The sequence below is a fragment of the Pygoscelis adeliae genome, unplaced genomic scaffold (assembly GCF_000699105.1).
Source record: "Pygoscelis adeliae isolate BGI_AS28 unplaced genomic scaffold, ASM69910v1 Scaffold294, whole genome shotgun sequence".
NCBI classification, from domain to species: domain Eukaryota; kingdom Metazoa; phylum Chordata; class Aves; order Sphenisciformes; family Spheniscidae; genus Pygoscelis; species Pygoscelis adeliae.
In genome coordinates, this window is record NW_008824722.1 from 3656634 (window position 1) to 3669257 (window position 12624).

Sequence of the window (12624 nt, forward strand, 5' to 3'; positions counted from 1 at the left end):
CCCCCCAGGACCCCTTCGGTCCCCCCAGGGAGCGATGCACCAGCTACCCTACCTGTAGGGCGTGAGGATGTTGAGCGGCGGGGGCTTGTCGCAGCGCTGGTACATCTCCATCACCGGGTTGGGGATGGAGTTGCGAGACACGACCTGCTGGTTCTGCACCGTGGAGCTCTTGAAGGCTTTCCGCATGTTGATGTCCTGCAGCGAAACTGGGAACACAGGAAGGAGAGGGGATGCAGGAGTGGCCTCAGCCCCCCAAACCAGGCATGGTGGGTGGTCCGACCCCGAGCACGCATGTCCCACCCGCTGGCACCTGGCCGTCACCCCGAAATAGCCCCAGCCCCTCACCTTCCTCCACAGTGGAGTCCAGCTGCGTCACCTTGATGACCAGCAGGTCCACCCTCTCCTGCAGCGAGTTCATCCGCATGTAGAAACTGTTGGCTTCGTTGAACAGCTCGCCGAAGATGTCCTCCGCGTGCCTGCCTGGCAGAGGGCAACAGGCGCCTGTCACGGGCAGCGGTGGCAGGCAGGCAGCCCTCTCCCAGCCCTGGACCCCTGGACCGCATACCTCCCCGCTGGCTCCACAGGGCTCTCTCCCCAGCCTTGGTTTTTTTGGGGAGCTGAGCTTCATCCTCTCCCAGACCTGGCAAAGCGCTGCACGGAGGGAGGGGAGCACAAGCCACCTGCCCTTCTCCATGCACGAGCATCCTTTCCAGCAAGAGCGGTACCCGCGGGAGGCACCAAACCATGGCGGTGCTCATCCTAAAAAGCCTTTGGATCTACCAGGGCAGATGCAGCCAAAAAACTGCCATCACCCCCGGCCATGCAGCATCATCCGCAGAAACCCAGCCCCGAAGGTGGCAAACGGAGAACCGGGCAGCGGGGAGAGTGCTACAGCGGGGAGAAGCCGCAAATTTTTTCACTTTAGCAGTTATTGTCCTGCAGCGCTCAGCGCATCGCTACGATAGCTCTTTATTAGGGCTGTTATTATCACAGGTCTGAGCGGGGCGCCTGGCAGGGCATTGCTGACACCCGCAGGCTACAGCACCCAGCCCGCCCCAGCACCCAGCCCAGCACCCCAGCTCCTCGGGGTTTCCTCCAAAACCACGTATCAAACGGCTCCCGAGATCAAGGCGCTTTTGATATCTGCTTGGCCTGTCACCCGACTCGGCCGTTTGTGTTTGATTTCCTTTTCCCCTGGACGAGGTAGCCATGGCCTGAGCACCCATGGGTGCTGTTCATGCGAGCCGCTGCGCTTCCAGCAGCTCCCTAAATACAGGGTTTATTTTTCTGGGAGTATTTAGGGACATGGTTTAGTGGGCATGGTGGTGTTGGGTTGACGGTTGGACTCAATGATCTTGGAGGTCTCTTCCAACCTTAATGATTCTATGATTCTATGATTCTATTTTAGAGAGGAATCTAGTTCTGGAGGGGGGGAAAGAGGGGGAACCCTGAAGAGCCTGCTCTTCTCTCTCTATTTTAAGTCGATATTCAGCAGTGAAATAGGTTGCCCCTATTAAACCTTCACACTGGCATGTGCAATGCTCTCGTCCTCCCCTTTTCTGCTGAAATCAGTCCCAGGTCAGGAGGACAGCCAAGGATTTAGACCTTTTATACAGACCTCTCTTTCACATAAAGCTCTAAGATTAAAAGAATAGGTTGGGGTTTTTTAATCTTCGCCTGACCTGCCTATTTCTGGCCAAGTCGAGAAGCAAGGGGCTCGTGAAGGCTTTCCGCCCCCCACCGCACAGACCGGCCACGGGAAGAAAACGGGTCTTAAAAATGTCACCAAGTCCCCACTTTGGGCTTGGCCCTGAGCACCCTCCTTTTCTTTATTAGCTGGATAATTCCCACTGAATTAGGGGTGGCTGCAGCCCGCACAGCTCTCGCACAGCCCCCGTTTCTCTGCGATTGGAACCAGAGCAAGCGACCGTGGCGTCCCACCAGCATCCCACCGGCATCCCACTGTCCCCTCCCCGTCCCATGCCGGGGTCGCTGAGCCTGACTTACTGAGGCTGCCCAGCTGCTTGATGATGGCAGCCAGCGTGCTGTTGGTGACACACTCCAGCTCACTCGTCACCCCCTCGGGAAGAGCCCCCCGGCACAGGTGCCGGGGCTCGATATTCCTCTTCACCAGCGGCATGCTGCCGGCGAGCCCTCAGGCCTCTCCTGGGCAAAGGAGAAAGAAAGAATAAAAAGAAAATACACAGCTCGTTGCCATTTGCCTAGTTTTTCCCCCCGTTCCCTCTGCTCTCTGCACAGGGGACTCATCCTTTCCACACCGGGATAGGGAGGCCGCAGGGCTTTTCCAAGCAGGGGATGCTCCGTGGGTGCAAACCTCCAGATGCTGGTGAGCACACGGGCATGGCACCAGGACAGAGGTGAGGACCACCTCGCCGGGCCCTGTCCTCACCCTTGCGCTCCGCTGACAAGCCACCGCGCCCGGGGAGCCTTTCCCACTTACCTGCCCGGAGCTGCGCTCAAACCAGGAGCAAACCCCCACGTGCTGCGGCCCTTCAGCCGGCCCCGAAAAGCCTCACCCCACCCAAACAGCGGCCAGCAGCGAGCAAGCGCTTGTAATGCCATTATTTCCAGCTCAGTGCAAAGCTCTCCGGGGTTTTATTGGTGCACGCACTACACCGAGGCAAGCTGCCGCGACCAGCTCGCCCCTGCTCTCCGCAGCATCCCTGCGTGGCCCCTGCTCCGCCGCCGTCCCCCCCCTGAACCGGGGGGCTCAGGGAGGGGATGTAGGGAGAGGCCCGTACCCAACCGCCTCATCTCCAGCGAGAGCACCCGTGGGAGCTGGTGAGGAAGGACGGAGGACGGGCACAGTGGGGTAGGAGGGGGGGCGGCGCTGGGGACAGGTTACCCCGTTGGCGTGAAGGGCAAGTGGTGTGAAATAGGCTGAGAAAGGAAAAAAAAAAAAAAAAAAGGAGCATTTATTAACCACGGCGGTGTCTCCTGGGGCGCTGCAGCCCGGGACCGGGACATGGGCAGGCACAAAGCAGGCGGTGACCCCGCAGGCTTGCACAAGGGGGTCTTACGTGACACGAGAGCACCAGGCCTCAGCTACACTCCCAGTGCAAAGGCAAACAGATGGCTTTAGCATCGAAATCACCGCGGATTGGATCCCGGGCTGATAAGGACCGGACAGCACGAACAGCCTTCCCAGATCCCGAATACAGTGAGCTGAGGCTCCCCCGTTTCACACCCTGGGCACCCCTCATCTGCCCCATCTTTCACAAAACCCCTCTCTGCTTTGGCAGTGAAGGAAAACCAGCTTCCGAGCAGAGCCATTAATAGCTGGGAGCGGAGCAGCCGGGTACCGACAACGGAGCCAGCAATTCTGACCATGAACGGAGCCAGAAATCTGCAGAGTTCACATTTTTTGGCCCCGGCAGCGTTAGACAGAACAGTTTCCTATTGATAGCACCCGGCCAGTGCTCCCGTCCCCCCGCCAGCACCGCCAGCTCCTCCGGAGTTTTCAAATGCAAATGCAAGCTCCCTCCATGAAAGAGTCCAAAAATTGTTTCTAAATCATTAATATCGAGCTTCCCAAAGGGCTGATTGTGCTCCCAGATCTGTACGTACCGGGGGTGAATGGCTGGGCTCTGCTCTGCCCCGGGGCAATCGGGGTGCCGTGGGAAGGACCCCAGCCCTGAACCCTCCTTAGGGTCACGCGAAGCTTCGGGCTCAGAGCAAACCGCGTGTCATCCGGCACTTCCCAAAGTCACTGCACGTGGATGGCGGGGCTGGTACCGTCCCTGGCTCCCAAAACAACCAAGAGGCTTCTGCCAGCTGGTTATTTTTCGGCTGAGAAAACTGTGACGGAGTTTGCAGGGGAGGCTCTGGGTACCTACTGATGGACGTCTTGCTCTGGCTACGTACAACCCCCCTTTCTGGGCACCCCCTGAACCCCCTCCCGGGCTGCGTAAAGAGATGAGCGACGCTGGCAGCTTCACCCCAAGCTCGCTTTGAGCCGGTTTTATGTGTCACCCCAAAATCCAGACTCAGAGGCTGAGCCCTGGCACATCCCCGCGGGGGATTTCCCCCCGCGTGGCGGCAGCAGGGACGGGAGGGCGCGGGGCAGAGCGGTTAACGAGCTGCTTTGGCCCAGCAATTAGAAACAGGGAACAAAGAGCCATTCTCAGCATCCGCCTGGGACACGGCCACCGGCACCCGGGGCTTTTTGTCCCTGCGTAGGGGGCCCGGGAGGAATCAGGGCCACCTGCACCTCCATCACCCGTGGGGACCCCAGAGGGGAATGAAGAAAAAAAGGATTCGAGGTCTGAAACTCTTCCCATCAGGGACAGACTTGAAGAGGGGCAGAAGGTGGGTATGTGGTCTGGTAACAGCATTTGAGACCATGCCATGGGAGAGCATCCCTGGAGAAGAAAGATCCCTTTAATCTCCCCCCCAAAAAAGGCCTAACAAGACTCAGAGCTTGCAGCAGAAGAAACCAAGGAGGAGTTAGGCACACATTTTTAGGCTAGGGTAGCCAGGACAGGCAACTTTGGCCGAGCCACAGGAGAAGCTGCTTTTTAACCTCCCCAGTCAATGGCTGCTAACGGGAACACAGGGATTAGAAACCCCTGCCAACCCCTCCCGCGACAAGTGCCATCTCAACCTGCTGTAACAGCATCCCTCGTGCACCAGCGGCACCAAACCTCCGACTTCTGGGTTGAAAACCCAACTTCTGACCTAAAACCCACGATCTCAAGGCCTGTCCCGACTCAGGGGACCAAAACGCTTTGGGTGGGGATGGGCTACACGCGACACCAACCTGATTTCTGTCCTCGCAGGTGCATTTGCTCACACCTACCAAGAGGCTGCACACAAATCCTGAGCACTGGCAGCTTGGCCCGAGCCCCAGCAAAGGGATGCTCAGTTATGCCCAGGGCTGCTCCTGCTCGTGCTGATATTTCGGGTCATTTCCAAGCCTTTGAGAGGGTGATTTTGGTGTCAGGTCCTCAGACCTTCAGGAAAGGGCTCCCAGGAGCAGGGATCCCCTGGGCACAGAGGTGACTCCCTGGTGCAAGGGGGAGAAGCCCCAACGTGGACGGAGTTAGGCCAAGAGCAATTCATGATTTCTGCCATGCATAGGGCCATACCGGACCCCACCTCAGTGCTCAGCGCTGTGGGCCACCGCCAACGCACAGCCTGCACCAAGCTCGGCCGCGACCGCTGTGGCACCCCCAGTACAGCCCAGCTGGGCATTGCCATGCAACCACTAAAGACACATCTGGGCAGCTGCAGGGCCAAATTGCCATCTTCCCATGGGCACTACTAGCCCTTGATGGCCCTGAGCAGCCTCACCTGAGACCCACACCCCCACCCATGGGCCCAGGAGGTTATTTAAGCTCAGCTGGGGATGCTAGTCTTGCCCTGAAGGATGCTGCTGGTCTCTAGCCCTGCTCCTGGCCGTGCCCTGCTGGACCTCACCGCCCCTGTCCCCTTTGGCTCCTGGTCACTTGATTGTGGGCGTGTGGGGGGCTGCCAGCAGACCCTGCTGCGCTCCAGTGAGGGTAGAGGTGGCGAGGCCAGGGCAGTGCCTTGCTCGCAGCGCTCGCTCAATGTGTGCTGCGGTGACGTTGTCCTTGGGCTGCAAGAGCACAGCCAGGGCGGGAGCAGCTGGGGGGTTACATCGGTGCTGCCAGGGGAAGACTTGATCCAGGGCAGATGGGATGTCCGGCCTCGGTGTCTGTGCTCGCGTTGGACATCGGGAAGGGTTTTCCACCTTGCCGGGCTGCTTCAGGTTTGGTGGAAGGTGTCCGACCCTGGCCAGGCAGCCCTGCGCTGGGCTCTGCTGTGAAATGCCTGCTCTGGTGCAGAGGGTGTGAAAAGGAGCTCCTGAAGTCCTCCCTTGGGATACACGTGTCTATCCTCGCTGGTGATGGATGCTTGCAGATGGGGATGAGCTCTTCCCCTCCCGCCCTGCTCCTGCCCTCCTCTCCGGCTCAGGAAACATGCCAGCCCTTGAGCGTTCAGGTCTTTCTTTCCTCTTTAGCTGAGAGTGTGTTAGACGCAGCCGATGGCTCTGAGGCCGCGGGGAGATCCCAGCCGTGGCCGGCAGTGCTGCCCTGCCTGGCTCAGCATGGCCCCTCCGATCCCACCCTTCAGCTGCTTTGGGATAACAGTGCAAGCCCTGGTGATGCTTTGTCTTCAAAGCCCCACTCGGGTTTAGGTGGTTACATGGGCTTTTCCAACCACCCCCAGCAAGGTTTGCTTCTCTTATTTATTTCTCATGCGATGGTCCCAGTTTCTTTAGGCGCTGGCCGCTCCACGGGTGCAGGTACTCCAAGGCACAACCTCAACCAGCCAAACCTTCTTGCCATGACCTGAGCCCTCCCATTTCTCTGCATATCTACGGGGCATGTTTGTAGGGTGAACATCTCTTCTGCTGGGTCCAGGAACGTCAGCCGGATTCTGGTATCGCTTACATGGACTAAAATTCACAAGGCTTTGCTGTCTCCTGAGCGGAAGCGAGGAGCCCCCAGTGGGATAACGCGTGTCAAGCTGCAGGAGGAGGAAAACGGGAGCCACAAACTCGGCAGGGATTTCCTGGAGGTGGAAGGCAGGAGGAGTTGGACCGGCTGGGGGCTTCCCGAGAGCTGCTGCCATGGCACAGGCACACTGCGGGGGCTCTCCCATCACTTGTCTTCTCTCCTCGACTGCCGAAAGAGTCGATAAGTCTATATCTTGCTGTACTGGGAAATACCACAGGTGAAAGGCAGTGGTGACAGCCTCAGCTGTCAGGCCAAGGAGAGACTGTTGCTGATGATGGTAACTGGAAAGCGCCCACTTTCCCACGGTGGATAGCTGCTTCCCAGGGTAGCACATTGCAATTTCCATAATTCATCTGTCAAACCTCCTCAGCATCTCGCCGGGGCAGCGGCACTGACCTCCCCGAGCTGCCTGTGCTCTGGGAGATGCATCGGGCTGCTCGGCCCAGTTCCCCCCTGTCACTCTGTCTAGCGGGTGGCAGCTCACAGCAGCCAGTGCGTGGGACTGCGGGCCGGCTCGCAGCCTTCTCCAGCCTGCAATGAGCCTCGGTGTTCCCCAAATCCACCCTGACGTCTGCTGTAGCCTACCCAAGCTGGGCATCAGCTTGCAGAGGCGCAGCCTCCCACCTGCTTTCCAAACCAAGCAAAGGAGCTTGGAAGGGAACAGCGTCCAGCTCACCACTGCCCGAGCAAAGATCAGCTGAGATGCCTAGGCACGGGAGGTGATGAGACCAGAAATGAGCTTTATCTTCTGCCCTAAGAAGCCGATTTCTCCCAAGGAACAATCAGCAAGTTGACCGCAGCATCCCAAACCCCAAAGCTGCTGGTGCTGCTGAAGAGCAGCCCCTGCTTTCCCAGACCATGCAGGAGAAGAGCACAGGAGGGCTGGAGAATAAGCGCTGCCCCAGACCACGACCGCCAGCCCCCCGTCCCTGCAGACCAGCCTGGCACTGCGATTTGCGGATGTTGGCTCACAGGTGACCCCTACAGCTGGCTCCTTCCAGATGCCATCCTTCATCTCAGCAGCCATCGCATCTGGCAGCTTAAGTCCTTGGGGTCCATCGGGGGCAGAAGAGCAGCTCTTGTTTTGTGAGAGAGTAGGCAAAATGGAGCTTCGTGTCCAGCCATTGCTCCTTATATTCTTTGCGATAGCTTTTCATGTACACAACTGTCTCCTCACCTCTGCTGCGCCCCCAAACCTACTCGCCTTCTGCCACTGGGCAGGGGTTTGAGCTGTGACTTGCAAAGCCAAGCTGGATTCCCGTGGCGGGGTCCAAAGTGGCCTGAAGGATCATGCATGGTCTGGATGGCCCCGCAAGGAGGGACAGGTGGGGTGACAACATGTTTTTCAGGTGCTGGCTAATCCCCAAGACAGACATTTGGTTTGGTAAGTGCCTGATACTTGCAGTCTCAGCCCCAGTGCCCTGCTTCATATTGCATGAGAGAGGACAGGGAAGTCCCCCTGCTGTCACCCTCCTTCACTGGGCCAAGGTGGGACAGAAGGCAATTTTGGGGTTTGCTTTCCGTGGCTGGGTGCTCCCTGCGGGAGAAACCTGGATTGGGAACGGAGCCATGGGAGACATGAGCAGAGCTGGGCTGGGAAGGATGTCCACGTTGCACACTGCTGGCTTGCAAAAACAAATCAGCCATCAAGGTATCTTCAATACCTTGGGTGACGGCGTTGACGCACGGCACCCAACTGGCTGGATGGCATGCAAAGCAGCAGCTGAGCTTGTACAAGGCGGCCAAGGGAAACCTAATTCAGCATGTCTCAGATGGCCAAGACAAACCCTGAGCTTGGGTTTAGGGAGAATGTGGGTAAGTGTGCAGTGAGCACAGCCACGCCAAACCCCTAAAGACTGGGAGTTTGGGTCAGCCTCCGCAGCTAAGCTCAGTTCTGGGCCAAGCTTTGGGGGCGGTTCGTTTGCTCGGCCCGTGCAATCAAAGCTCTTACCCGAATTGGGCTCCCCAGGGCGATGCTGAGCCCCGAGGACCAGACGCTGCCAGGAACCGGAGGCTTTTACAAGGAAGCAAAAGCTTTGGTCGGATGCCAGGAGCCAGAGTAGTGCAAAAAAAACAAAGTGGTATACTGAAAATCTATTATCCTTGAACAAAAGACAAAAAACTTTACAAACGAATATCAAAAGAACAAGAATCTCGCAATGCCTGTTCAGGACGGCAACCCGTGGTTTGGTGCGGGCACCCTGGGAACGGCGAGGTGGGGAAGGGCTGCAGGGGCAGGAGGGAGAAGGAGGCACAAGGCAGTCCTGAAATACTGAAAGGAGCAAAAAAAGAAAGCCGACTCTGGAGTCGGGGAAAAGGACAAGAGGCGGAGGTGACACTCAGCTGGGCTCGTAGGTGCCTGAAGGAACTTGTCCTATGGTGTTTGGCAGGACAGATTGTGTGCAGGAGAGGGCTGGGAAGGATCCCCGGGGCGTGCAGCGTTTCTGAGCAGGCAGAAATAAATGGTAGCTGCAAAAGCAGCAGGCTTTCGAGCTGTTGATTTGTGGAGCTCTGCCACAGGGTGTGCTAGCAATCGGTGCAGAAGGGTTCAAGGAGCAACAGGACAAATCTGCAGAGGACAGACAGGGCCACCAGCAGCTACCTAATGGCTGAGGGGCAACCTCTGGCTCAGGTGGCCCTAAACTCCTGCTTCTAAACCTCAGATGTTTGGCTGATGTGGGCCACGAACAGCCTCAGGAGGGAGAGCAGAGCCTATAGCCTACAGGGGCTGAAGCTTTGGCGTCTCAGAAAAAATCAACCAGCAAAAACTGTGCAAGCGTCTCTTTGCAATGCAGAGAAACCTGCTTGCTAGAGCTGGACCAGATCTGCTGAGGTACTTCACACAAAATGGAGCGTGATCCACAAGTGTGAGGACGCGTTGCTCTAATTTATGAAATGCATCTGCGACCACTTTTTAATTTGTTGCTAGCCCAAATGACTATGAACACTACCAGTATGACAAATGTCATTGCTTTGTGTGAAACTGATAATCACTCCAGAGCTTTTGTCCAAAGGTTAATTAAATATATTAAAACCGGCTGGATCTCAAGCATTCCCCTTGCTTAAAATAAACCAGGGGCCGATCTTCAGTGAGACTAAATTCTCATGATTGCACTGAGGCTGATGGGCATGGGAGAAGCAATGCTACTGCCTGCCCCTTCCTTGAGACCTCTGCATCCAGAAGGAGTCTGGCTTCACAAATGTCTGCTGATGGTCTGGGGCCACAGAAAGCATCCCAGCCCCATCCCGAGCGAGAAGTGTTAGCACATCTCAAGGCAAAGCGTTGGGTGGCAAAACGCCTTGGGGACTGAAAAGCCCCAGGACGTGGGGTGCTATTTCTGGTCCCCCATCTGCAGGCTATCGGCTCGGGGGAGGCTGGAAGCCGGAGCTGTGGACCTTGCTGCTCCCGCAGCACATGTGAAATGAGTTGAGAGGCCTTAGCCCCGATCCTGGGTGGCACGGAGGACTATTTGCTGTCGGCCAAGAACAGACTGGGGCTGAGCTGCACGTGCAGGGAAAGGGTCAGACCCTCCAGCCAAAGGGAGGAGGGAGCTGGACGTCTGGCTGGCCCTGGAGCAGAGCTGCATCGCTCCCTGGGTTGGGGCCGAATCGGTGACCTGTGCCCCACCAGGAAGGCACATCGCCCACCCCGGCTGGGAGCGCTGCCCGCACCTCTCCTCCGGTCCATCTGCAGCTCTCCTCCTCTGCTAACTCAGCCAAAGGCAGCTCTACCACGGCTCACAACTGCCAGGAGGCTTCAGCGAACAAACACTTCACAGCAAAGTGCAACATAACGTTAAATCACAGCTAAAAATATTCCTGAAGAGTTTTATTAGTAAATGCCACAGTATCCCCCCCACCCTTCCTACTGCAAAATGCTTCAGCTCTAGGAACAGCACTGCACTTGACTAAATTGCCTCTAAATCACAAACGCCTCTGAAAGCTGGGCTCCGCAACACCAACCTTCACCAAAAAGCCAGCTTAGAAGGACGCCATAAATGCAACTGCCTCGCTACCTTGGGGTTAGTATAAAAAGCTTGTCCTGCTGCGTGTCTGGTTTAAAACAAACAGGCTCCTTAATGCTTTTATCGAAATTATGTTTCTTTACAGATATGCAACTAGCAAACACTGTAAATTGGCAAGTGGGTTTTCAGGCAGCTGTTTTCCGTGGGTTTTAGCTGATGTGGGTTTTGGGTTCTGTCATTTGTCAGAAATGGGGAACCCTCAGCGCCACACACACACCCCGGCGCTGGTCCCGGAGCTGAGGGTCACTTCATCAGGTCCTTCCCGTCCCACAGAAGCTGCTGCCAGCCCCCGGACAGACCCGGTACCACCACCACCACCACCTTTTGGCTTCTCCACTGCTTCGGATACAAACTAAATCCATGCAAACGCAACACCCTGATACTGTAATGCTGAAGGGAGAAAGGGGTGAAAACAAGGTGCCGATGAAACTACACGTGATCCTCCTCCGTCATCCTTCGGCTGCTCCCTGCGTGGCTCCTGTGCTAGGACCGCCTGGGAGCGGCGATGCCAGCCTTGATCTTCAGAGGAGGAGTCAGGGGATGGGGCGGTGGGAACAGCAGCACGGATCCCGGCTCTGTTTTGGCTGGAAAAGATTCCCGCTGGCCCAGGAATCATGTGTTGTTTTTAATGACTCTTTATCACCAAAGGAAAATCTTCAATGACATTTTTTTCCCTTTTGTGCTCAGCTCATTAACAGAAGGATCTCTCTCGCTCGTTGGTGGTTTGTGTGAGCAGGACGCTGCTGAACAAACCAGCCTTATTCTTCCCAACATAGAAGGCGCTTTGATAAACCCAAGAAACCCTTGGCGAGCAGCAAGGGTCTTTCTGGAAACCCGGCGCTCGCTGCCTTTGGGCACAGCTGCAGGACCGGCATCTCCAGCCACGGAGCACTCTCAGCCAGCTCAAATGCCTTTCCCTGCCGGGGCTGTGCCGTGTGCCCGGGTGGTCCCTTCCCAGGCTGACAGCGCTGCTTCGCCCGCCGGTGCTGTACGTGCCGCCCTGCAAAAATCCCGGTGGGACCCGGGGGAGTGGGGGCAGCTCCTGCCTGGGAGCTGGTTGCATCCTCTCCGCTCCTCCGAGCTGCAGCTCTCGCCCGTGGGGTGCAGCTCAGAGGGTGGCTTTTTGGATGAGCAGCTTTGCAAAAAGCATTATGCTTTTTTTTTTTAAATTTTTTTTTTTATTTTAACACTTTTGGCTTGAGGGCTGTTGTTCGTAACTTGTCAAGATCTTGGCATCCGCAGCTGATTTGTCATCCACCATAAAATGGAGGATGAGCATCTTTGGTTCAGAACTGGGCCAAGGGAGATGACAGCTGAAAGCAAAATATGCTTCATCTTGAGTTTTCTCTGTGGGCTTCAGCTCCTCGGGAAAGGAGCGGACATTTGGGGTCTAAGTTGCATCACGGGCATTATGTGTAAGAGCCCTTAGCATGCTCTGCGTTTGCGACAGAAAAGCACGGTGCACATTAACCTTCTAGCTGCCAGATGAAGTTTTGCTGGACCGATGCTGCCTTCAACCTCCCCTAAGCACTGAGCTGTTCAACCTGTCATAGGGGATGCTACTGAGACGCAGAGATGCCATCAAAATACCTTTTCTTTAAAAATGCAACTAGCAACCTCTCTAAAATCCAGGCAAGGAGATGCAGCAAATGAGGGGTGCGCCTTGGCACGCTGAAGTTTTGAGGATGAATTATTTATTCTGCCATTGCCGATCTGCCCATACATCCAGGTCCTACGCTCCCCTCCTCTGGCTCGTGTCCGGCAACGTATCCGGCAGCTGGCTGCTGTATGCCAGGCAGCCGCAGACAAAGCAGCCACAAACTACACCAAAAAGCATCTTAATCCATAGGTATTTTATAGCGCTGACACCACCACGAGGCAGCAAGAACTCCAGTTTTAAGCGATAAAATTAAAGCTCCCTGCAAGTAGCTGAATCACTGAGCATGGAGGCCCAGGCTCTGCACCCTTGGCGGGGTGCGTGTGCCTGCCTGCAGCCTGCCTGCGGGGGTGCCCCGGCCTGGGGGGCCACCGGGGGGGCCTCCAAACCCCAGGGAGGCCCCTCGGGGCCGTGGGGGGGGGGCACGGGGGGCCGGCGG

At 56.8% G+C, this 12624-nt stretch overlaps 1 protein-coding gene across 1 annotated transcript in view; it reads right to left on the reverse strand.

The window, feature by feature from the left end:
* Nucleotides 1-2140, reverse strand: part of LOC103916354 (wiskott-Aldrich syndrome protein family member 3-like) — a 5239-nt gene extending 3099 nt beyond the window's left edge. Inside the window, exons 1-3 of the mRNA XM_009323327.1 lie at nucleotides 2008-2140; nucleotides 346-480; nucleotides 53-206 (exon numbers count right to left, since the gene is read on the reverse strand). Of these exons, the coding sequence (XP_009321602.1) occupies nucleotides 53-206; nucleotides 346-480; nucleotides 2008-2140 (422 nt within the window). The remainder of the gene's footprint in view (nucleotides 1-52; nucleotides 207-345; nucleotides 481-2007) is intronic.
* Between the last annotated feature and the right edge of the window lie 10484 nt (nucleotides 2141-12624).